Source organism: Phyllobates terribilis, unplaced genomic scaffold (genome assembly GCF_046119375.1).
Source record: "Phyllobates terribilis strain yellow unplaced genomic scaffold, ASM4611937v1 Scaffold_11__3_contigs__length_659146591, whole genome shotgun sequence".
Classification (NCBI taxonomy): domain Eukaryota; kingdom Metazoa; phylum Chordata; class Amphibia; order Anura; family Dendrobatidae; genus Phyllobates; species Phyllobates terribilis.
This window is the reverse complement of record NW_027362771.1, coordinates 177336229-177362190: the sequence shown is the minus strand read 5'-3', so window position 1 is coordinate 177362190 and position 25962 is coordinate 177336229. Positions and strand designations below refer to the sequence as shown.

At 40.9% G+C, this 25962-nt stretch overlaps 1 protein-coding gene across 4 annotated transcripts in view; it reads right to left on the bottom strand.

Moving 5' to 3' along the window:
* The window catches only part of ARID2 (AT-rich interaction domain 2), a 111233-nt gene that overhangs the window by 33203 nt on the left and 52068 nt on the right, over positions 1–25962 (bottom strand). For all 4 annotated transcript variants that reach the window (XM_073651839.1, XM_073651841.1, XM_073651840.1 and 1 more), the window contains exons 4-8: positions 14082–14215; positions 11481–11699; positions 8388–8455; positions 7614–7680; positions 524–774 (exon numbers count right to left, since the gene is read on the bottom strand). In XM_073651839.1, the coding sequence (XP_073507940.1) occupies positions 524–774; positions 7614–7680; positions 8388–8455; positions 11481–11699; positions 14082–14215 (739 nt within the window). The remainder of the gene's footprint in view (positions 1–523; positions 775–7613; positions 7681–8387; positions 8456–11480; positions 11700–14081; positions 14216–25962) is intronic.

Below are 25962 nucleotides of genomic sequence, written 5' to 3'. Positions count from 1 at the left end.
CTATAGTATAAGTCACAGTGTGGTCATTGTTGACCATTTACGTTAGACATCAAGTCACTTAAAAAATAAAGAATATCCTTACATTTATATTATTTTTAATTGTTCACAGCATTAAGGCTGCACTTAGGTAGCATACTTTGCAATATGAGCAATATGAATAAATGAAAGCTCCATTTGTTGCAGGCAAGAAAACCTTAAGTCATGCAAACTGTTGGCTTTTGCACAGGGTGATTCTAAAGGGTAAGAAATGAACAACATCCCTCACCAAAACACTGAAGCACAGAGAATGCCAATATTCTAGGTAGAATAAGTAAAATAATTCTTTCACATTGAATCAGTAATAGTTTAAAATGCCACCGATAGTAAAATCTAACCTATATTTATAACAGTGAATATAAACTTTTATGCTGTGCCCATGAAGAACTCAATTGTGGGTAAAAATAAAGAAGAAACAGCATCAAAAAGTAAAAAAGTATTACACGTTATTATATGTACATATCTGCCCCACATACACACATCTTACCTCTGCTGCTATATTCCCCAAGGTATCAAGCCCGAGTTGTCGGAGAGAAATAAAGTGACTATGAGCAGACAGTAACAAGAAGCGGAGACATGTCCGATTAGCTGCCAGAAGTTTAACGTTGCTTTCTTCAAAGGAAAGATTCCGCAAAATTACTGCTATCTGGAGAACACGTTGTCCTTCAATATCATTAATGCCCAGCTTTCTAGGAGGGTGAAATAATGAGTCCCATAAGGACTCTGGAGATGTACCTTCTGCAAAACAAAATATAAACTAGTGTAGAAAGAAATTACATGTACAAATAGAAACATATTATTGTCAGACAATTAGAAGCAGTAAAGAAGCAGCTATGTGCAGGAGGTAAGAATTGTGTCAAAACATTCACCATACAAAAAAACATACCTGTGAAAAAGCATGCTAAGGGGTGGTTATACTATTGCAATTGGCATAAATTGTACAAAATTCATCAATTTTGTGTCAATTTTCAAGGCTCATTTTTTTTATTGGAAAAGAAAAACAGTACAATAGATCTTCCCAGCCTGATCATATCAGCTCACAGCTGTCTGCTTTACCTTTGCTGGTTACAAAAAAATGTGGGGAAGGGACCCCACTTAATTTTCTTCATTTATTGATTTGGTTAATACATGTACAGTAAGCTACACACACAAGGCACGAATCATATATTTCACGGATATCTATCATCTATTTACCATCTATCTATCTATCTGCACATCTCGAAAAATCTTTAAATGTCTATTTTGCATTCTATTCCGGTACATGCCACATGGATGGCACAGAGCTCCCCCAGTGGCTGTTAACCAGTTAAATCCTGCTATCAATCCCTGACAGTGAGATTTAACACACGCCGGACTGAAGCACATCATTCATCCCACTAATGGGCGCCAATGTTACGTGATCGAGGGGCGCCAATAGGTTGCCATGACAGTTGGGAGTCTGCTGAATACCCCCGTGCCTGTCATTACAATACTCCTTGACACAGTTCATAGGAGATTGTTATTTCTGCAATACATAGTAGTGCTGAAGTACAATGTATAGCAAAAGCAATCAGATGATTGCAGATTCAAGTCTCCCGAGGGTACTATTTAATAAAGTTAAAATAAATAAAAAAAACAAAACGCCAGAATTATGTTTTTTTCGGCCATTGCAATAAAAGGCGATCAAAACGTTGTATCTATCCCAAAATGGCATCGATAAAAAAAATCAGCTCTGGCGCAAAAAATAAAGCCACCCCCCCACTTTCAGTGCATCACATGATAAAATGGATGATGTCATTCAAAAGTACAACTCATCCTGTAAAAAACAAGCCCTCGTACGGCTAAGGGGACAGAAAAATATTAAAGTTATAGCTCTTGGAAAAAGAAGGAAGGGAGAAACGAAAGCGCAAAAACAACAAACAAAAAAAATGTAAGTTCATGAAGGAGTTATTTAACCGCTTCCCGACCGCCCACAGTAGATAAACGTCCGCGCTGCCCGGGCTCTGTGCAGCGCGGACGTTTAAAAACGGTGGGTGGTCCCGCAGCGATCAGGACCCCCAGGGTCCTGCAAGTTCTGCGGGAGTGGTGCAGAGCGATAGCTCTGACAGGGAACGTAATCGGGACCTGATTGGATCAGGTCCCAGTGATGTTAACCCTTCGCTGTCTTCTATATGCCGCGATCTATAGTGATCACGGCATATAGAAGACAGCAGGAGGAGAGGGGGTCGTCCACTTACCTCTCCGACGGCCCCCTTATACCTTCCAGGACCTGACGTTGCTATGGCAGCTGGAGGTCACATGACCGCCTCCAGATCTGCCATATATGGTGTCCTGCCTGGCTCAGCCTGCAGCTGGGGGAAGATCTCATGAAATGTAATACATGTCTATTACATTACATGAGATCAGTGATCAGAAAAATAAAAATTAATGTCCCATACAGGGACTAAGTAAAAATGTAAAAAAAAGTTAAAAAAAATGTTTTTAAACTGTTAAAAAAAAATTACAAAATAAATAAAATTAAATAAATAAAATATTAAACCAATAAATCCATATATTTATGCAAAAATAAAAAAAGTACACATATTTGGTATCAAAGTGTCCGAAACAACCCGAGCTATAAAACTGTCACACTAATTAACTCCTTCTGTGCACACCGTAATAAAAATAAATAAAAAACGGAGCAAAAAACTATGCTTTTTCTCATATCGCCAAACAAAAAGTGGAAAAAAAATGCGATCAAAAAGCAAAATGGAAATAAAAATGGTACCGCTGAAAACGTCATCCTGTTCTGTAAAAAACAAGCCACCATACAGCTTCATCAGCCGAAAAATAAAAAAGTTATAGCGCTCAGAATAAAGCAATGCAAAAAAAATATTTTTTCTATAAAATGGTTTTATTGTGTAAAAGCGCCAAAACATAAAAAAATATACAGTAAGTGTAGTATCGCTGTAAACGTACTGACCCGAAGAATAACGCTGCCTGATCACTTTTACCACACGCAGAACGGCATAAAAAAAAACTCAAAACAATTCCTGGTTGGTTTTTGTTAATTTTACCTCCCAAAAAACGGAATAGAAAGCGATCAAAAAATGTCACGTGCCCAAAAATGGTACTAATAAAAATGTCAACTCGTCCCGCAAAAAACAAGCCGTCACACGACTCTGTCGGCCAAAATCTGGAAAAATTATAGCTCTCAAAATATGGCGATGCAAAAACTAGATTTTGCAAAAAAAAAGCGTCTTTTAGTGTGTGACAGCTGTCAGTCATAAAATCCCGATATAAATCTGGCATCTCTGTAATCGCACCGACCCGAAGAATAAAGTAATCTAATCAGTTATATCACACTAGGAACGGCGTAAAAAATAAATAAAACCAATTCTTCACCTGCTACTGATTAGTTTATTATGTCTCCCAAAGATCGCAGTAAGGCGCAGAGCCTTACATTTATCCTGCGCTCTGCGCTGAGCACTTACCCCAGAGTTTCCGTGTAAATCTCTGAAATATGTGATTCAGCCGGAACCCATGACGGAAGATTCCCTGTAATGAGGCAGATATCACGGTGTCATTTGTTTTAGGCGTGCATAAAAGTGCGGTTGGCCACAGATTTGTGCACTTCTGAAAAAAAGGACACCGCTAAACAGAGGCCAGACGGAGTCCAGAGTAACTCTGCTGCCTCATTACAGTGAATGGATCCCGCAGGGGTTTCATCTGAATTACATCACTTGGAAATTTAGATGGAAACCCCGATGTAAGTGCTCAGCCTAGAGCGCCGGATAAATGTTACGTAAAATGTTCCCAATAAAAGCTTCAACTCAGTCCTCCAAAAAAGCTAGTCCCCACTCAGGTCCGTCATCTGTTAAAAATATAAGGGACTTCCAAGTTACTGGTAGCAGAAAGGCTCTGGAAGAGCGAAATGGCCCTTGCCCCCCAAAAGAAATTCAGAAAATTTTGTGCTCCCAAATCCAAATGCCTATTCTACAATAATTTGTTCTCCAATTGTCAAATAGCACTCCATCCCCCCCAGATCTCGCCGTATGGCTGAGCAGTACGATACAGCCACATATGGGGTATTGCCACTTTTAGAAGAAATTGTGTGACACATTTCGGCACCATTTTTACCCATTGCCCTGTGTGAAAATGTAAAATCTGAGGGTAAAACATTTTTTTGTGGTAAAAATATAATTATGCTTTTTTCACTGCCCAGTGGTATAAATTTAAAAATTAAAAAATACTCACTACTTCCCTAGATGAATTCCTTGAGAGGTGTAGTTTACAAAATGGGGTCACTTGTGGGGGTTTCTGCTGTTTCGGCATGTCAGTGACTCTTCAAATGTGAAATGGTGTCTGCAACCTATCCCAGCCAACATAGCGCTCCTTTCTCTTCCGAACCCTGCCGTACACCAAAGCAGTGGTTTTCCCCCACATATGGGGTATCGGCGTACTCAGGAGAAATTGCACAACAAATTTCATGGTGCAATTTATCCTGTTACCCTTATGATAATGCAAAATTAGGGGATGAAAAACATTTTTTGTGGGAAAAATGTGAACATTTTATTTTTACGGCTCAATATTATAAACTTCTGTGAAGCGGCTGGGGGTGCAAGGTGCTCACCACACATCTAGATAAGTTCCCTAAGGGGTCTAGTTTCCAAAATGGTGTCACTTGTGGGGGGTTTCCACTGTTTAGGCACATCAGGGGCTCCCCAAATGCAACATGGCATCCGCTAATTATTCAAACAAATTTTACATTCAAAAAGTCAAATGGCGCTCCTTACCTTCCAAACACTGCCGTGCGCCCAAACAGTGGTTTGCCTCCACATATGGGGTATCAGCGTGTTCAGGAGAAATTGCACAACAAATTTCATGGTGCAATTTTTCCTATTACCCTTATGATAATGCAAAATTAAGGGATGAAAAACGTTTTTGTGGGAAAAATGTGAAAATTTTATTTTTACAGCTCAATATTATAAACTTCTGTGAAGCACCTTGGGGTTCAAGGTGCTCACCACACATCTAGATAAGTTCCCTAAGGGGTCTAGTTTCGAAAATGGTGTCACTTGTGGGGGGTTTCCACTGTTTAGGCTCATCAGGGGCTCTCCAAATGCAACATGGCATCCGCTAATTATTCAAACAAATTTTACATTCAAAAAGTCTAATGGCGCTCCTTCCCTTCCGAACCCTGCAGTGCGCCCAAACAGTGGTTTTCCCTCACATATGGGGTATCAGCTCGCTCAAGAGAAATTGCACAAAAAAATTTGGGGTCCATTTTTTCTTGCTACCCCTGTGAAAATAAAAAAAATTGGGTCTAAAGTAACATTTTTGTGAAAAAAGTTAAATGTTAATTTTTTTCTTCCACATTCCAAAAATTCCTGTGAAGCACCTGAAGGGTTAATAAAGTTCTTGAATGTGGTTTTGAGCACCTTGAGGGGTGCAGTTTTTAGAATGGTGTCACTTTTGGGTATTTTCTGTCATAAAGACCCCTCAAAGTGACTTCAAATATGAAGTGTTCCCTAAAAAAATGTTTTTGTAAATTTTGTTGGAAAAATGAGAAATCGCTGGTCAACTTTTAACCCTTATAGCTCCCTAACAAAAAAAAATTTTGGTTCCAAAATTGTGCTGATGTAAAGTAGACATGTGGGAAATGTTATTTATTAACTATTTTGTGTGACATATCTCTCTGATTTAAGGGCATGAAAATTCAAAGTTTGAAAATTGCAAAATTTTCAAAATTTTCGCCAAATTTCCGATTTTTTCACAAATAAACGCAAGTGATATCAAAGAAATTTTACCACTATCATGAAGTACAATATGTCATGAAAAAACAATCTCAGAATCAGGGGAATCTGTTGAAGCTTTCCAGAGTAATTACTTCATAAAGTGACAGTGGTCAGAATTGAAAAAATTGGCCCGGTCACGAAGGCAAAAACAGGCTCTGGTGCGAAGTTGGTTAAAACTTCCCTAGCATCCTATAGTTTACAGGCTTATTCAAATCATGCTTTTACATCCAGTTGAAAGATACGGTTTGTCTTCCAATAAAAAATTAACCTTTTTGTATAATTTAAAGCCAACTGCAATAGTATAACTACCCCTTAACATGGTGTTTCACAGGTATGTTTCTTTCTAACAAATGTTTTAACAGAATGCTTAACTCCTTCACCTAGGTGGTTCTTTATAAAAAATAAAGTATTTTTTGTGGTTTTTTTCTTTCATTACTGGGTTAGTAATGCGGGTGTCTGATAGAAACAGCTTTGTTCTTGGGTTAGTACCATTGCAGCAATACAAGAATTATAAATACAGACAGACCAATCCCAGTGATTGCCGGGTGTGATCAAAGTTGTTTGGTCCCAGGCTGGCTAGCTGTGTTTTCGGTGTTGAAGGCAGTTTCCATTAAAATGGCCATTGTGCAGTTTTATGTAGTTACAGTTTAAATCAAACACGTTCAGTGCAATGCAGTAAGGCATTGCATTCCCCGACCTACATATATGTGATTTTGCATTAAGGGGCTGTTCAACTTTGGTAACATATTTCATTTTACTTACATACACGTATTTTAGACTAAAAATTATTTTTGCAATTGGTTTTTATTACAAATTTTGCGTCATTTTGCTTTTACAGGCTTTTTGCTTCTCTGCACATTCAACTTTGATGTCATCTGTGGCCATAAATCCGCTGAGAGGAGCTCAGTAAAAGAGAGACAAAAAAAAGAGTTACAATCTGTCAGAATGATATAAAGAGGTCGGCCACTTTCAGGGCTGTGCAGTTGGTAAGCCAAACCTCCCAGCTTTCCTCGACTTCCAACTCCAACTCAGCTGTACAGATTCATCTCAACTAAAAGCAGAGATCCTTAGATCAGGAATAGAACAGACATTTATAGGACATTTCATAACTTTCACAAAATTTTATGAAAAAAATTTCCAGCACATCCTGCATTGAACTACTGTACCCAATTTATTATATATATTTTAGGAGACGGTCCATTTTATACCAACTCCGCCAAAATGGACACAGACTCCGACTCCACAGCCCTGGCTGCTTTCCTCACGCTGACCAGCACTTCTGTCCATATGATGGCTACTGGAGGAGGACATGTGACCACATCAGTGCATCAGGTTCCTCCCATAGTAAAATAGTGTGTGGAAAGCAACACTAACAAGACAAAGTGGCCGACCTCTTTAACGGACAATCCGTCTGTGAACTTGTTCTGACAGTCTAACACGGAAATTTCTAACTTTTTTTATCTGCCTTTTTCTGAGCTCCTCAGCCAAATTAGGGCACTTACTAAATTACAGTTGAATGTGCAGAGAAAATGCCTGTAAAAGAAAAATGGAGCAAAATTTGTAATGAAAACCAAATGCAAAAATGCTTTTTAGCACAAAATACATGCATTTAAGTAAAAAATAAATAAATAATGTGTCCCTAATATGTGGCCAACCTTTTTAATTTTGTATTGTATTTAAAAGGTAAATGAACAATGATACAAATCCAGTGTGACAGTATGCGTAACTGGTCATTACTAAGAAACATTGTGCTGCAAATATGAATACATTTTGTTTATGTAGACTTGGTTTTATTAAGTACAGACGAATAGAAAATCCTACCTTGAGATCTGCATTTGTCATATATGAGGTCACGTACTTCATTATCATCAACTATATCCTTCCAGAACTAAAAGATGGGGAATAAAAAAAACATTCACCATAGAGAAAGAACTGAAGTCATAATTATCAGCATAAAAAAAAAACCTTTGTTTTCAAAGAAATTGATGATACGGCTAATTTTAGGCTTCAGCACAAGCTTCCACTCCCCTCTCATCTCATCACGTTCCGATAGCCACAACGTATTTTTACAGGTACAACCTCATGAAAGGCCTGGGTGCCCTATGGGTGTCCCGCCCCTTAAATTCTGCAGCCTCTGCAATTGCTGGGGCCATCAGGGTAAATAAAATGGGAGTTCCTTTCAATTTTGGGTGATGCAATCAGTTTTTAATTTCGGCATCTATCACACAAAAGTATACTTGATACTGGTAGCCACACATGTACTTGAAAATAAACAAAAAAAAACAAAACACATGTATTTTACTAAATCGCAATCCAAACATCTAGCCATAATGTATGGGTTACTAAAGCAGTCTCCTCTTTTACAGAGGCACTACTAAATTCTATTCTGTATAGATATATTATATAGTAAAGAGCAAATTAAGAGACATTCATTATATCCATTGGATCTTATGCAAGCAGCTCGTAGTATTATAACACATTTGTTGTTTCCGAAAACTCAATGCATCCTGTCCGCTCTCCTAATTGTGTTGTCCAACAATTCTCTTGTTGCAAATCATAGAAACATTTTAGGAAAGTCGTTTAAAATTTGGTTACCTGTACAAAATCTCGATCAGTTTTTTCCTTCCATTCATCACCAAACACTGCAGAAAATGTTCCCAGGGCTATTGAATAATAAACAGAAAAATGCCACCATAAATAAGGACCAGAAGTGCGGTTTTTTTGTAAATGGGTTCAATTTTTAAAAAAAATTAACATGGTTTACTAGAGAATTTTGCTGTCGGGACCTTACAGGACAAAAAAACATGTATTTGATTTAGTCCTCATCTTCAATCCCATCCCTACATATGAAATAGGTGACTTCCAGGATGCCACTATACTAAAAATGGTCATAATTCAGCAGACTTTATGTGGCTGTAAACCAGAGCGCTAATTTAAAGGGGTATTCTCATCTCCAAGATCCTATCCCAATATGTAGGATAGTTACGATCATTGATATAGTGACAGTTAGTTAGCTAGTTACTAGTGGTTAGGTCCTGGAATGCCTGCACATGAGGAAAGACATAGCGAATCAGAAAAACTATACTACATTTATAATTGGAGGTATTTGCTAATATTATTACACCTTCTACATATTGGGATAGGATCTTGGAGATGAGAATACCCCTTTAAAGTGATTGTCCTGGACTTTAGCAGGGGTGCTGAGTGACAGCCCATCAATTTTTATCAGCTTTTCCCAGTGTAGGCGGAATAGTGGCTGGGGCTGGTAATGCACATCCACCCTGCGACCACTATACAGTTGATGGAGCTGTGCAGCTTTGTAACTGAGTAATTCAGGCCACTGCCGCCAACAGCGGGAATAGCTGATCGATGGGGGTGCCAGGTGTCATACCCCCATCGATCAGACATTGATAACCTATCCTAAGGGTAGGTCATCAATGTTAACGTTCTGAACAACCCCTTTAAAAAGTGTGTCAGCACAATATGACTGTTCAAACAAACCTCAGGCTCTTGCTGCACCATTGGCTTGGCCAAACAGTTCAGTGCACTTTCTCACCCTATGGTCCCGATTCATAAAACCAATTTTCACACCGGTCTTCAGGATTGGAGTCAGACGTTTCCGGTTCATTAAGAGGTCTGATAAGTGGTTTGACCATCTGTAAGCGCCTTACCACAAATCTTACATCAGTCAAAGACTGTAGTAAGATTTCTGGAGTAAAGTACTCTAAAGCTCACCATTTTGATGGAGCTGGGTGAAACTGGCATGAATACAACGAAAATCGCAAAATTTTTGTGCAACAACTTTCATCATTTTGATGTAAAAGGGGCCTATGTGTTTTGTATTTATCTTCGCCCCACCTCTTACTTGACTGACAGACTTGTCTTCATAGGAGTCAAATAAGGGCAGAGATAGATGAAAAACAAGTAGGTGGAACGCTGCACTGATCAGTTTGAGAACATCAAGGGTTCACTGAGTGCCATGCTTGATTCAAACAGTCATTTTGTGCTGACAGACTCCAATTAAAGTAAGCTTGCACGGTTTGGCAAAACAGGGTGCTGCCAAAAAGGGGGATTAGTAGAAAACTAATGCATGGTGGAGTCCATAGCGGTTAAAAATATTACCCTCTATTAATACTAGAGATGGTCCAATTTACTTAGAATTTAATTCTACTCGAATTTTACAAAAATCTGCATTCTCCAAAATGTGGATTATTTTTTAATTCAGCAAAATGGCATTTGCCTGGCTGCCACTTTGTTGAACCAAAAAGGGCTAGCAAAAGGTTATTCTTACCTCCACTCAGCACTGAAACCCTGGTCATTTTCATGATAAGCTGGGACTATCAGCCACAATTCGGCCGGGATGTCCCGATGCATGTGATCTTTGAGATTAGCAGGCGCACTCGAGGCCAGGACATGTCTGTGCATGCATGTTGTAGGGTCGTGACCTTACAGCGCGCATGCACAGTGATGTCCTAGGCCTAGACTTAGGATGCATACTCTAGGCCAGGACTTCTAGATGCAACTAGTCCCAGGATGACACTGTTAAGTTGTGGCCAGAAGTCTAGACCTAGAAGGAAGATGCCCTAGATTTCAGCATGTAGCAATGGTAATAGAAGATGCAGAGGACCGTATGAGGGACAGTTTAGATGAGTGGTGACGTATTAAGTATTTTTTTTTTTATATATATCTTGTGCTTAATATGCCTTGGGATTTCTTTAGACCACAGAGCATATTAAGGAAAATTCAATTCTTGGAGAAAAAAATTTGCTGCAAATAGAATTTCTCTGTAAAATCAGCGTGATTTGGGGAATTTGAAACTCATCATCAGATCTGCTCATTTCTAATTAATACTGTTTAAAATGACAGCGATACCTTGGTATTGTTCCATATAGACACCACAAATAAGAGATCTTTCACAAGGAATATATGGATATTTTATACATGCCAAATAAAATGTTTGTTTCGTTTCAAGATAACCCAATATAGCAGCCAGAAATTTTCCCCTACAAGAATACTCTTAATCTTCCCTGCAGCTAGTTAACTAATACAGGATAAAGCCAAAATACTTGTAAAATGATCTACAAAACCTGCAATTATCCAGTGGAGAATGCTGTCAGGTCATAATTACAAACATTTGCTCTTCAGCAGTGCATGGATCACATTATTCATACATATAGAGTATATGAAATCTTACATTTGTTGGGTAAACAACTTTTAAAATGAAAACACCTGCAAAAAAGAAGACTCAATTTTGTATTATTTCAATTAACAAATGGCTTTACTGTTTAAATCTTTAAAAGGAAGTGACTAGAATACAAGCTTTCTGATCAGGAGACCAGCTTTCCTAAATGCCTCAGTTTCATAGAGATTTGTCAACAGACTAAAGCCATAGTACATAGAAGGGAGACAGACAGGTCTGCCCTTCTACTAGCCACAAAAAAAATCCGTTCCTTACGGTTAAAAGCAATTAAATAAGACACTGGACATTTAACTATTTGGCATAGTGATGAAGCACTCCTCCCGCTTCACACAGTAGTGACTGACAGGTAGCTGCATGTATGAGCATAAGATCTGTCATGGTCCTGAGGGTTGGTATATGTATAAGGCAAATCATACAGCTGGTCTGTACAGATGTATGCAAGTGTGTGTGTGTTAAGTTAGGTAAACAAAAACTCAATATATACTCACTATCATCAAATACACCAGCATTTGCAAGCAACAATGTGATAATTTTTGGGTCCTTTTCAAGCTGCATAACATGCTTGCTTTCATTAGACAGTAGAGTACAAACATTAATTGCAAAGTCCACTTCATTCGGGAGCCCGGATAATAGGGAAAGCACCAGTTTGTTGTAATCATTTGGTGTATTGAAGTCCATTGTAAGCCCATAACTTTGACGCAAATAATCTGTTGAAGAAACAACAAAAATTAATAAATATAGCATAAAAAAAACTGTATTTCATTAAATGCACACAACATTACAAGACCACTATTTATTTTTAGACCACCATTGATTCCATGGTGATGTACATGAGAAGGGATTACATTCAAAATAATATAGATTACAACCAACAAACTAACAATGGCAGACTGATACATTGGGAAAAGGCCCTATCCTTGCTGGCTTACAGTCTACAGGGTAATGGGGAAGGAGACAGTCGGTTAAGAGGTTGCGGCAGCTCCCGTTGTGGTGAGGTAGCAGCGGGTCATTGCTGGCCGTAAGCTTTCTTGAAGAGGTGGGTTTTTCAAGGTCTGTATGAAAGTACCAAATGTGGTGGATAATCGTACGAATTGGGGCACAGAATTCCAGGGGATGGGGATAACTAGGGAGAAGTCTTGGAGGTGATTGGGTGAGGAACGTACAAATGTGGAGGAGAGAGGGAGTTCTTGCGAAGACTGCATTTTACGTGTGGGAACATATTGAGATATTAGTTCAGGGACATACGGAAGAGAGAGATTATGGACAGCTGTGTAGATCAATGTCAGTAGTTTGAACTAGATACATTGGGGAATTGGGAGTTAATGAAAGCATTTGCAGGGGGAAGAAGCGGAGGCATACCGAGGTGGATTAAAGGGGTTGTCCATTACTAGGAAAACCCCTTCTTAAACTAAATATCTGGCCCAGATAAAATAACAAAGCCTATGCTCCCCTCCCATGCCGGTTCCATTCCAGCGGTGTAAGAACTCGCGGTCCCGGGCCTGTGGTGTGGTGGAATGACTTGTGATGCCGGGCACCCAATCAGCGCTGGCATCACTGTACCTGCCTTTGGACAAACTGGACATGAAGAGGAAGCCCAGGATCAGCTGCAGCCCTGGCTTCCTCTTCATGTTCAGTTCGTATGAAAAATGTAAAGAAAAACACATGCGTTTTTATTGGCGTCATATTTTTCACTCTTTTTATTGTGCTGTTCATTTTAATATTTTTACAGGTTTTTTTTTTTTAACTTTGTTTTTCACTTTTTTTTTTGTACTTAGCCCCTCTATGGACTTGCTTGATCACTGACTGCTCTAATGCACTGCAATACACGTGTACAGCAATGCATTAGAGAAGTCATTGTGAAACTAACAGAACACCTTTTACACAATGCTTATGGCATGGTCTAACAGGCCAATGTAGCTGGCAGACCCGGAGGTCGTTATTTGACCTCTGGCTGCCATAACTACCACAGTCTCCCTGTGGTCATGTTGCGGGGGTGTTGGAGTAAGAAAGGGAGCACTCTCCCTCTCTCAACCTTCTAAATGCGGTGATCGCTATTAATATAAAAAACGCTGCATGTTTGTAATACCCGTGAATGTACTGACCTGGAAGAATCCTATTGCCAGGTCATTTTTACCGTATATTGAACATTATGAAAAAAGTGCAATTCCACATTTGTTTTTGAAATTTTTTTTATTTACCATTTTGCGACACTTGGAATTTTTTTTCCTTCTTTCCAGTATATCACATAATAAAATGAATAGTGTCATTCAAAAGTACAACTCGTCACACAAAAAACAAACACTCATATGGATGTGTCGACGGAAAAATAAAAAAGTTATTGCTCCTGGAAGAAGAGGAGGAAAAAACGAAAACTCAAAAGTAGAAAATAGCCATGTCGGGAAGGAGATAATATTACGTGGGACATTATAATGATTTATGTATGGATCATGCTCAGATTTTCCTGCTTTCCCTGGCCTGCAATGTCAGAACATTATTTTTTTTCCAGGTCAGAACACTAGGCATGGTCACTGTGCCTCGCTCTCAGTAGAGGTGGCATTTAGCAGAAATTTTTATAGGGACTGAAGGGAGCCAGGAGAGAAAGGGTCAGTAAGGGTGCATACACACATCTGCGCTTCAAGGTCCATGTACAAACCACGATTTCAGGAGCTGCCAAGGGTCTCCGGACCTGAACTCTTCAGGCTCAGAGGCCGTTGAGTATGGATCAAAAAACCCGTGGCCAATGCCGAAATCATAGTCCACACTCAAAACATGTGAAATGAGCATAAGAAGTGACTGCATTTTCAGAAAACTTATGACATGTCAAAAGGGTGCCAAGACGCAAAATGATTGCTAAAATGAAGGGTCACCATAGCACTGCTCTCTTCTTTTGAGGCTGGAGATGGACTCTAACAGTCTTCTAAATAAGCGTAATAGTGTACATCCTCAGTCTCAAAAGAAGATAGCAGCAATCTGACCCTGAGTGCTTCTGCCTCTTCATATTAGCAATCAGTAAAAGGCTCATCATTCAGGCCCCCACCAATAAAGAATCCTTATGGGTCTCTGCTACTCTATAGAACAAGATTGCATACCTGGAACAACGTGCTGCTGGTAGTTGTATGTGCATGGTATTGCACCAATGGGGAGCTGAGATTTGGGATTGCCAGGCTGGACTTCATCGTCATCTTCACCAAAATGATGTACTTTTTCATATTTTTCCAAGTAGCTACAAGAAAATACGATATAACAATTGTTAACGGAAAGAAAATATGTACACATACTAGGATATCAGCACTTAAAATGTCTTAGTAAGAGAAGTATAAATAGTTATTACAGAGACACTGAAGAAACTCCTTCTAAAGGCGTATGCACAATGACAATTTGGAAAAAGTCGCAGAAATGTGGTACAGTCATGTACAGAAGTAAAATCTTCAGATCATGTTTACATAAAGTATGTAGATAAACTAAAACATCTTACAGAACAGAGCATGCCATGGATTGGAATATCTGCAGGTCGCCCTCAAATCTGGATATTTTTTTGCTTTGCATTAGGCCACGTTCACACGTTCAGTATTTCACATCAGTATTTGTAAGCCAAAACCAGGAGTGGATGATAAATACAGAAGTGGTGACAGGTTTCTATTATACTTTTCTTCTGATTGCTCCACTCCTGGTTTTGGCTTACAAATACTGAGGTAAAATACTCACCAAATACTGAACGTGTGAACATGGCCTTAGGATATGTGCACATGGTCCGGATTTGCTGCGATTTTGACGCTGCAGAATTTCTGCACCATTTCGGCCCCTAATATGCAAATTAGGTTAATTGCGCTTTTTGGTGCGTTTTTTACATGCCGTTTTGCAGCATGTTTTCTTTTTATACATGCGTTTTTCATATCTTCGTGTTCTTAATAAAGGCTATTGAAATTTTCAGTTTCAGAGCATATGGTTTTTTTAAACAAACTTTATTGATCATCATCTAGTGTTTTTGTGTGCATTTCCGCTACGGAAAGGCTATTGAAACACACATGCGGTTTTTTACACATGCGGATTTTCCTCATCTCATGCAAGTCTATAGTGGCCGACCTGTTTATATCATTCTGACAGATTGTAACTCTTTTTTTTTTCTTCTTTCTTTTAGGCTATGTGCCCACGATGCAGAAATGCTCTGGATTTTTTCCTGAGCGTTTCTGCATCTCCCTGCGGATTGTACATGCGTTTTCCTGCCAGGGACAAGCAGATGTGAAGCGTTCTTCACATGCATTTCCGCATGCGGGTTGTCAAGCGCTTTCCAAGCTATTTTAGCATCACTTGGAAAGTGCTTGACAACTTGGTCACACTATATAAATCCATGCAACCGGCATGGATTTATATAGTGTGACCGAAAGAATGGTAAAAAATAAATCTATACTTACCTTCTGATGGCCGCCGGTGTGCTTGTCTCTGCTTGCCGGCAGCTCACGGTAGATTTAAGGACCTGCCGACGTCAGCGGTCGCGTGACTCGTCACATGACTAAATGATGTCAGCACAGGTCCTTTAGTCTACCACGAGCTGCCGGCAAGCCAAGCCAAGCCAAGCACACCGGGGGCCATCAGAAGGTAAGTATAATGTATATTTTTTATTTTATTCTTTTTTTACAGGTACTATGGTACGCGGGTCCGGAGGAGAGTCTCCTCTCCTCCACACCCGGGTACCATCCGCACATTGAAACGCTTGGATTCCACATGTACAAATGCAGTGATGCAGATTACATGTGTTCCAATGCAAGTCAATGGTGGCGAAAACGCAGCGCTTCCGCAAAATAATTGGTAGCGCTCCGGATTTTTCCACAATGATAACCCGCAGCGGAAATTTCCGCAGCATGTGCACAGCACATGTGGATTATCATTGGGGAACATGGCAGGCCTTCTACCAAGCGTTTTTTATGCGTTTCTGCAGCGGAATTGCCAATGCGGAAACACTTAAAAACGCATAGTGGCACACAGCCTTAAAGTTGAATTTTGTAACGTGTTATTAACTTACATTGTTAGAGAATGTTCAAAAGTTAGTTTTTCACCTTCTACAGATATGTATGGTATTTTTCAGTACATACAATCTTTGGGAGGGTGGTAGGTGTCTGTTTAACATCATTTGCCATACATTATAAATAATATAATTTTATTCCGGTGGCTCAGTGGTTAGGACTTTGCAGCGCTGGGGAACTGGGTTCAAATCCCAGCAAGGACAAGATCTGCAAGGAGTTTGTATGTTCTCCCCGTGTTTGTGTGGGTTTCCTCCGAGTTCTCCGGTTTCCTCCCACACTCTCAAGACATACTGATAGGGAATCTAGATTGTCCGCTCCAGTGGGGACAATGGCAACAATATCTGTAAAGCGCTTAGGCATATGACGGCGATATAGAAGTAACCATAAGGGTATGTGCCCACGATGCGTCTGTGGAAGAGCCGCCTGCAGCTTCGGCTCATTTTATGTAAATGAGCGGCGGCCATATTTTTTTTTCACATGCAGACTTTACCCATAGAGGTTAGGTCTAAGTGGAAAACCAGCATGCGGACCCGCAGGAGAAATTGACATGCTGTGATCTGGAAAGACGCGCTGCATGTCAGTTTCCGCAGGTGATCTGCAGGTGCCCAGATGCTACAGCATAGTGGACATGGGATTTCCTTAGCGTTTCTGCATCTCCTTGGCAGGAAAAAAGCTGCCGAAAAACCGTGCGTTTTTTATGCGGTTTTTGGAGCTAAAAAAGTTATATGGTGGGACATTGCCTAAACCCTTGGATTACCCTCAGAACTGGGGTGAGTATATTGGTTAATTTTAATGATTAAAGAATGTGTCTGTTGTATTTCAAATAGTATTTACTCTGTGACTGTCTATTTAACTCTTTACTTTAATTAGGTTTGGTGATGAAAGGGTCTGATTGACACCTTGTCATCACCAAACAAAAGAGCTAGGTGTCAGCTAATCCCATTCACCCAATCGCATTAGCATTTCCATTCATGTAATTTCTGGGGCAGCTGTGAGCTGCTATTTTTAGCCTAAAAGGTGCCATTAGACAAATATGGTCCCTGGCGATTAACAGCTCACAGCTGTTTCGTTAGCCGCTATGTCCCCCCCGATCAGCACTCAGCAGCGCTTTGGACACAGCGTAGTTTTGCTGCTTCCAAAACGCTGTATTCTAATGCCACACTTTTGTTGTCTGTACATGTGAATCCATCGCATATAATGAAACTTCAATCTGTCTAAATCTGCAGCGGAGACTAGCGTGTCCGCTACAGAAATTGACATGCTGCGGATAAGTTTGGGTACGTGGCCACGGTCAGGAGCCACTGCAAGTATGACGCTGCATAAGCACGTAGCATCTGGATGTTACAGCATAGTGGATGGGCTCTCTAGAAATCCCATGTCCACTATGAGTGCATCAGAGGCTGCGGATCACCCTCAGTCAAATTCTCTTGTGGAGTCGTTAGTCTCCGCTACAGAAATTGACATGCTGGGGGTGAGTTTGGGTACGTGGCCACGATCAGGAGCCGCTACGTGTTTATATAGCTTCAAGCCCGCAGCGTCCAGATGTTACAGCACAGTTGATGGGATCGCTAGAAATCAGGATTGATGTCACTGCTGTAGAAGACAGCAATGTACAGTGACAGGAGTGTAAAATCACTCCTATCAGTATACATTTCTGCTGGGCGAGTGAGGTCACTGGGGTTCATCAGCTGATCAGCCCCGGTGAGCTCACCACTAGCACTGGTGGGAACATTCTTCAGAATGTTCCCATGGTGAGGTTAGGTGAGCGATCCCGGCGTGGGGAGCAGTGACTATTCCAGCACAGCGTCTCACACTATGTGAGGGCGCATGGCAGGGAAGCCATGCGCGGCTCACACAGTGAGAGTGTCGGCAGCAGAGCGGGACAGCGCTAGAGGAGAGAGGAGGTAAGTATGATTGTTTATTTTTTTTGTAGGCAGCATGATGGGGGCTCAAAGGGGTGCCATGCATACCAGGATGGGGGCTCAGAGGGGTGCCATGCATACCAGGATGGGATGGGGGCTCTCAGAGGGGTGCCATGCATACCGGGATGGGGGCTCAGAGGGGTGCCATGCAAACCGGGATGGGATGGGGGCTCAGAGGGGTGCCATGCATACCAGGATGGGATGGGGGCCACATACCAGGAAGGAGGGGCCATAAATAGGAAGATGGAGGATATTAACAGAATTGGGGGACATTGCCTCTATAACAGTGTCAGCAGCAAACCCCCTCCCCCATAACAGGGCATCATGACCACATTTTTGGCTTACATTTTTTTTTCCTATTTTCCTCCTTTAAAACCTAGGTGCGTCTTATGGTTCGGTGTGTCTTATAGTCCGAAAAATACGGTACATACTTTATAATTTTTGAAAAATTGTATGTGTTTATACGGTATACATTTTTGTAAATCTTTTATTATATCTTTTCATGGGACAACACTGAAGATATGACACTTCTTATAGCCTAGGACATCTTTATGTAGAACAACAATTCTTTTTCTCAGATCCTTTGAAGTTCTTTGCCATGAGCTGCCATGTTGAACTTCCATTGACCAGTATGAGAGTGTGAGATATCACGAAATTTACCACACCTGCTCCCCATTCACACTTGAGACATTGTAACAGTAACGAGTCACTTGAAGGCGAGGAGGGAAAATGGCTAAGGCTATGTGCCCACGAACCGTAATAGCAGCATATTGGAAGCAGCTCATCTGCGCTGCGTCCAACACGCTGCGTTGGACGGTAGAAGCACAGTGGATTTATAGAAATCCCATGCCCACTGTGCTTGTATTTGACGCCGTGTAAACTCACCCGTGGAGCGGCATTACGAGCAGCAGCATGTCAATTTCTGTTGTGGAGACACTAGTCTCTGCTTAAGATATTTCCCCATAGAATGGATAGGGTGTGGTAACTCTACACATGCAGATATACCTACCTGCGTGATCGATCACAGCGAAAATACACTGCGTCCAAAGCGCTGCTATGGCCTGAGCGTGGGCACACAGCCTAACTAGGCACAATTTTGCCATTTTCACTTTGGGGTGTACTCACTTTCATTGCCAGCGGTTTAGACATTAAAGGCTGTGTGTTGAGTTATTTAGAGGGCACACCAAATTTACACTGTTATACAAGCTGTACACTGACTACTGTACATTGTATCAAAGTGTCATATCTTCAGTAGTGTCCCATGAAAAGACAGAATAGAGGGTAGTGATGTTGAAATGTGAGGGATTAAGGGCACACTCACACGTTCAGTATTTGGTCACAATTTTACATAAATATTTTTAACCCAAAACCAGGAGTGGGAGATAAATACAGAAGTGGTGACGTATTTCTATTAGACTTTCCCTCTGACTGGTCAGTATTTTACCTCAGTATTTGTAAGCAAAATCCAGGAGTGGGTGACAAATACAGAATGTGAATGTGGCCTAATGGTTCCTAATTATTTCAGTCACCCATACCCTGCATGGTTAACACAGGAAGATACAAATTGTGATTGTGTGGTTGGGTGCAATTATCCATTGTGATCTGTGGATTTTTATACAACATTATAACAGTTTTATTCTGAAAACATTTTATTTAGATAAAAAATAATAAAATTATGATACATACATTCTGAACAATGCAATCATTATTTTGCTGTGCCACTATAGACCAATAAAAATCCAATGCTTCTTGCTGAAGAACAAGTATATTTTTAGGCAATGACTTCATACACTAGTGCCAGTTTAAGGTACAGCCATAAAGTATTAACAGCCTGCACATAGTGTTTCCAATCACAGATTTAAATGGGTTGCTAGAAAAAAAAAGTTCCATAGCTTCTGTCAAAATGTAAAATACTTACTAATATACTTTCATTCTGAATAATGCCAGCTAAGTAGATTTCAAACCCCCTCTCTTGGTCCAGGAACCTCCTCTTCATTTTTTGTTCCTGGCATTGGTAGGGAGCTTCCTCCGCAAGATTGTGTCATGAGATGATGAAGGAGGCTGGCTGCTTGGTTCTCTGTTCAATAGCAAAGCCAGGCCCACTTCTCTAGCTCAGCATCAGCAGTGACTGAAAGAGTTCTGGATTAGCTGATGAACTGAGCCAGACAGCCATCCCTTTATATGAAGTCACAGACACACAGGTAGGGAGGAAATTCTCTATCCATGCCAGGAAAAACGGTGGGTGGAACTGGAGGCTTCAATACTTAAAGGGAATCGGTCAGGTAATTTCTATGTAGTATGAGTACTAATAGTATCCTGAAATAGGGCTTGGGCAGCCCTTTCAGGATATGACATTTTTATTTCTCTACCTAGCCCCCTAATCTTGCTGTAAGCCTCAGACAAATTTATTGTCTCACATTGTCAAGTCAAGCATATGTAAATGATAAATAAATACTCACCCCTTCCCCCACGTCACTGATTAGCCAAGTGTATATATGCTTAATGAATATTCACCCCTTCCCCCGCCTATAATCCCGCCCACCATTCTGCCAGTGTCACCGATTCAGTCAGACTGCCATATTCCCAAGGGTCGCATCACAATCATTGGACTGGCAGTCTGCTCTCCTGACCTGACAGTGACAGCTGCATAGAAATACATGCTGTCATGGTCACGTCAGGAGAGCAGACGGCCGGTCCGTGGTCAGTCTTGTATCAGAATCAGCGTGAGGGCTTGCTCACATGAGCATATGACACGGCCGAGTGCTGTGCGATAAAACATTGCATAGCACTTGGACCAGTGTTATTCTATGGGGCGGGGCAGCTCAGCACTGCAATTATCTTCTCTCGGCGATTAGGCATGGGAGAACAATCACAGCATGCTGCGGGTGCATCTGAGAATCAGATCACACTCACTCATACAAGTCTATGGGTGCGTGTGAAACATCGGACTGCACTTGGATGCCATCCAAGTGCAGTCTTGTTACTGCAAACGCTGGCAATGGAAGAGATGGAGAAATTACTTTCTCCATCTCCTCCGCACCTATGCTGCGATTCTCTCCTGCGAGAAAATAAGATCACAGTGCACCAACACTCGGCTTAAACTCTGACTATATATGTCTGAAGCAAAGAGGCAATTACAAAATTGTGACATTTATGTGAATCTCCCCTCAGATCCCACTACAACATTTAAGAAAAGACTTGACCTGCTTCTGCACAATGCATATTAACAAGGGGTTATTGACAGAGGAGAGAAGGATTTTTTGACTACGAGAAAGCCGGTGATACCAACTTTTTATTTATTGCCTAACGTCCATAAAAACACGTCTACACCTACAGGTAGACCTACTGTTGCTGGTATTAGAAGTCTGTTGGAGAAACCATGTGCTGTATATTGATTTTTATTTACAACCTTTTGCGTTTAACCCCTTAAGGACCAAGCCACTTTGTAGGTTAAGGACCGGGCTAATTTTTTCAATTCTGACCATTGTCAATTTATGAGGTAATAACTCTGGAACGCTTCAACGGAACCCCCTGATTCAGAGTTTGTTTTTACGTGACATTTTGTACTTCATGATAGTGGTAAAATATCTTCGATATGACTTGCGTTTATTTGTAAAAAAATAAATAAAATAAATATGGAAATTTGGAGAGAATTTTGCAATTTTCAAACTTTGAATTGTTTCGCTCTGAAATCAGAGAGATATGTCACACCAAATAGTTAATAAATAACATTTCCCACATGTCTACTTTACATCAGCACAATTTTTTTTTTTTTGGGGGGGGGGGGGGGGGGGACCATTTGGTTAGGAAGTTATAAGGGTTAAAAGTTGACCAGCGATTTCTCATTTTTTCCAACAAAATTTACAAAACCTTTTTTTTTTTTTTTTTTTTTTTTGGGACCACATCACATTTGAAGTGACTGAGGGGTCTATATGACAGAAAATACCCAAAAGTGACACCATTCCAAAAACTGCACCCCTCAAGGTGCTCAAAACCACATTCAAGAAGTTTATTAACCCTTCACGTGCTTCACATGAACTGACGCAATGAGGAAGAAAAAAAATTAACATTTAACTTTTTTTTCACAAAAAAATTACATTTAGGCTATGTGCCCACGATGCAGAAATGCTCCGGATTTTTTCCTGAGCGTTTCTGCATCTCCCTGGCAGAAAAAACGCATGCGAATTGTACATGCGGATTGTACATGCGTTTTTCCTGCCAGGGACATGCGGATGTGAGGCGTTCTTCACATGCATTTCCGCATGCGGGTTGTCAAGCGCTTTCCAAGCGATTTTAGCATCACTTGGAAAGTGCTTGACAACTTGATCACACTATATAAATCCATGCAACCAGCATGGATTTATATAGTGTGACCGTAAAAGAATGGTAAAAAAATAACAAAAAATAAATCTATACTTACCTTCCGATGGCCCCCGGTGTCTTGCTTCGATCCGTTCTCCCTTGCCGGCAGATCGCGGTACACTGAAGGACCTGCCAACGTCAGCGTCGCGTGACCCGTCACATGACTATGACGGGTCACGTGATCTGCCGGCATGAGAAGACGAGCGCAGCGGGGGCCGTCAGAAGGTAAATATAACATTTATTTTATTCTTTTTTTTACAGTTTTCTATGGTGCCCAGGTCCGGAGGAGAGTCTCCTCTTCTCTAGACCTGGGTACCATCCGCACATTAAGACACATGGAATGCGCATCTACATATACAGTGATGCATTAGACCGCATGGATTACGCAAGTCAATGGCGGCGAAAACGCAACACTTCCGCAAAATAATTGGTAGTGCTGCGTTTTTTTCCGCAGCGATAATCTGCAGTGGAAATTTCTGCAGCATGTGCACAGCACATGCGGATTATCATTGGGGAACATGGCAGGCCTTCTAACATGCGTTTTTTTAAGCGTTTCTGCAGCGTTTTTGCCGCTGCGGAAACGCTTAAAAAATGCATCGTGGGCACACAGCCATAGACCCAATTTTTTTTTATTTTCACAGAGATAACAGAAGAAAATGTAGCCCAAAAGTCGTGCAATTTCTCCTGAGCATGCAGATACCCCATACGTGGCGGAAAACCACTGCTTTGGCACAAGGCAGGGCTCGGAAGGGACAGAGCGCCATTTGACTTTTTGAATTCAAACTTTGCTGGAATAATTAGCGGAAGCCATGTTGGATTTGGGGAGCCCCTGATGTGGAGGGTTTCCACTGTTTAGGCACAAGTGAACCCATTTTGGAAACTAGACCCCTCAATGAACTAATCTAGATGTGTGGTGAGCACTTTGAACCCCCAGGTGCTTCACAGAAGTTTATAATGTAGAGCGGTGGGAGGGGGGAAAATCACAAATTGTCTTTTAGCCCCAAATGTTTTATTTTCACAAGGGTAACAGGAGAAAATGGACCTCATTTTGTTGTGCAATTTCTCTTGAGAAAGCCAATACCCTACATGTAATTGGGAACTACTTTTGAGGCACAGTGTAAAGGTCAGAAAGGAAGGAGCACCATATTATAGTGCAGATTTTACTGTTGTGGTTTGCAAGTGCCGTGACCCACTAGGAGAGCCCCTGAGGTGTCAGAACAGCAGAATTCCCCATAAGTGACCCCATTTTACAAACTACACCTCTCAATGAAGTCATCTAGGGGTGCAGTGATCATACTGACACCAAGGGTGTGTCACAGAATGTTATACCATTGGGCAGTGAGGAAAAAATAACTACATTTTTACCGCAAAAATTTTGTTTTAGCCCCAGATTTTACATTTTCACACTGGGATAATGGATAAAACTGGCACCAAAATTTCTGCTGAATATGTCAATACCTCATATGTGACTGTACAGTACTGTTTAGCCATACCGCGACACTCGAGGGATGGAGCGCTATTTGCCTCTTGGAGCGCAGATTTTCCTAGAATAGTTTGCGGACTCCATATACAAAGCCCCTAAGTGCTAGAAGAGCAGAATCCCCCCTCAAGTGACCAGATTTTGGAAATTATACCCCTGGTAAACATGTGGACACTAAATGTGGTTTAGACACACTGCGGTGCTCAGAAGGGTGGGGGGAATTGGATTTGGGAGAGCAGAATTTGATGAATTTCTTTTGGGGGGGATGAGGAGCCATTTTGCTTTTCCAGAGCTTTTGTACTACCAGCAGCATGACAGACCTGAATGGGAGCTTTTAGGTGAAGCTTTTATTGGGAATATTTTACATAACATTTTAATCACATTTATCCGGCGCTCTACGCTGAGCACTTACTTTGGGGTTTCAATCTAAATCTCCAAATGACGTGATTCAGAAGAAACCCCTGAGGGTTTACTATATTTACTATATAATATATACTATATTACTATATATATTACATTTACTATAATGAGATGAGGCCGCAGAGTTACTCTGGACTCCGTATGGCCTCTGTTCAGCGTTGTCCTTTTCAGAGGTGCACAAAACTGTGGCCGACCACGCTTTTATCTACGCCTAAAAATATGGACTCCGCCGAATCGTAGGTCAGACGGCATCCAGTGTGTCTCCATCTGTCTCATTACAGGGAATCTTCCGCCGGGGGTTCTGTCTGCATCACTTATTTCAGAGATTTACACAGAAACCCCTGGTGTAAGCGCTCAGCACAGGATAACTGTGCGCCGAGCCTTACTGCGATCTTTGGGAGGCAGAATAAACAAAGCAGCAGCAGGTGAAGAATTGGTTTTATTTATTTTTTTATGCGGTTCCTCATGCAGTATAAGTGATCAGACGACTTTATTCTTTGGGTAGGTGCGATTACAGCAATGCCAGATTCATATCGGGTTTTTATGACTGACAGCTGTTATTCACTAAAAGACGCTTTTTTTTTTTTTGCAAAAACTTATGTTCGCATCGCCATATTTAGAGAGCTATAATTTTTCCATATTTTGGCCAACAGTCATGCAATGGCTTGTTTTTTGTGGGTATTATTATGTGTACCATTTTTTGATCGCTTTCTATTCTGAATTTTCGGAGGCAGAATGAACAAAAACCATCAATTCAGGAATTTTTTTTTTTGTTTTTTTTGTTACTTGTGTGGTAAAATTGATAAGGCAGCTTTATTCTTCGTGTCAGTAAGTTTACAGCGGTACCACATTTATGTAATTTTTTTGCACTTTTACATAAAAACTTTTATAGAAAAAATAATTCTCTTTGCATCACTGTATGCTGAGAGCTGTAACTTCTTAATTTTTCAACTGATAGAGCCGTATGGCGGCTTGATTTTTGCGGGACAAGATGGCGTTTTTAGCGGTATAGTTTCTCATGTGTTTTTTTTTTGTTTTTTTTTTTTACGCTGTTCGCTGAAGGGGTTAACTAGTGTGACACGTTTATAGATCGCGTCGTTCCGGACGTGGCGATACCAAAAGTGTACTTTTTTTTTGTTCATTTAAAAAAAACTTTTACCTAAAAATCCGTACTTAATAGTGTAATATATATTATTTTTTAACCTTTTTTTTTTTTTTTTTTTCTACTTTTCCACTTAGTCCCACTATGGAACTTTCACTTTTTTTCACTTTTTCCATAGGTCTAATGTATTGCAATGCATTAAACCTATAGTGAAAGCTCCCGAGACCATGCTGTGCATTGGTCTCAGGAGCTTTCTGTAGCTTGGTGACCCAGGGGTCGTCATGACGACCCCAGGTCACCATGGCATCGGTCAAAGCATTCAGGGGGTTAACAGCCAAGGGCAGTGCTGACACCGCTCCTGGCTGTTTAGTGGAGCTGTTTAGTGCCGGAGTTCAGCCACTGGCAGTTCTGACCTCCGGCACTGATAGGGCAGGAGATGCTGATATTTCAGCGTCTCCGGCGCGATCATGCTGTAATCGGTCAGTCAGCTTGACTGACCGATCGCAGTGATCTGGGTGCAGGGACCGACAGCATGGGTCCCTGCACCTCCGCCCCTGACGCTCGGCTGTCACAGACAGCTGTTGGCACTGAACTGTCACAGCGTGTTTACATGCTGTGACAGTTTAAAGCCATGACGGACACTGCACGGCAAGGGGCGGGAAC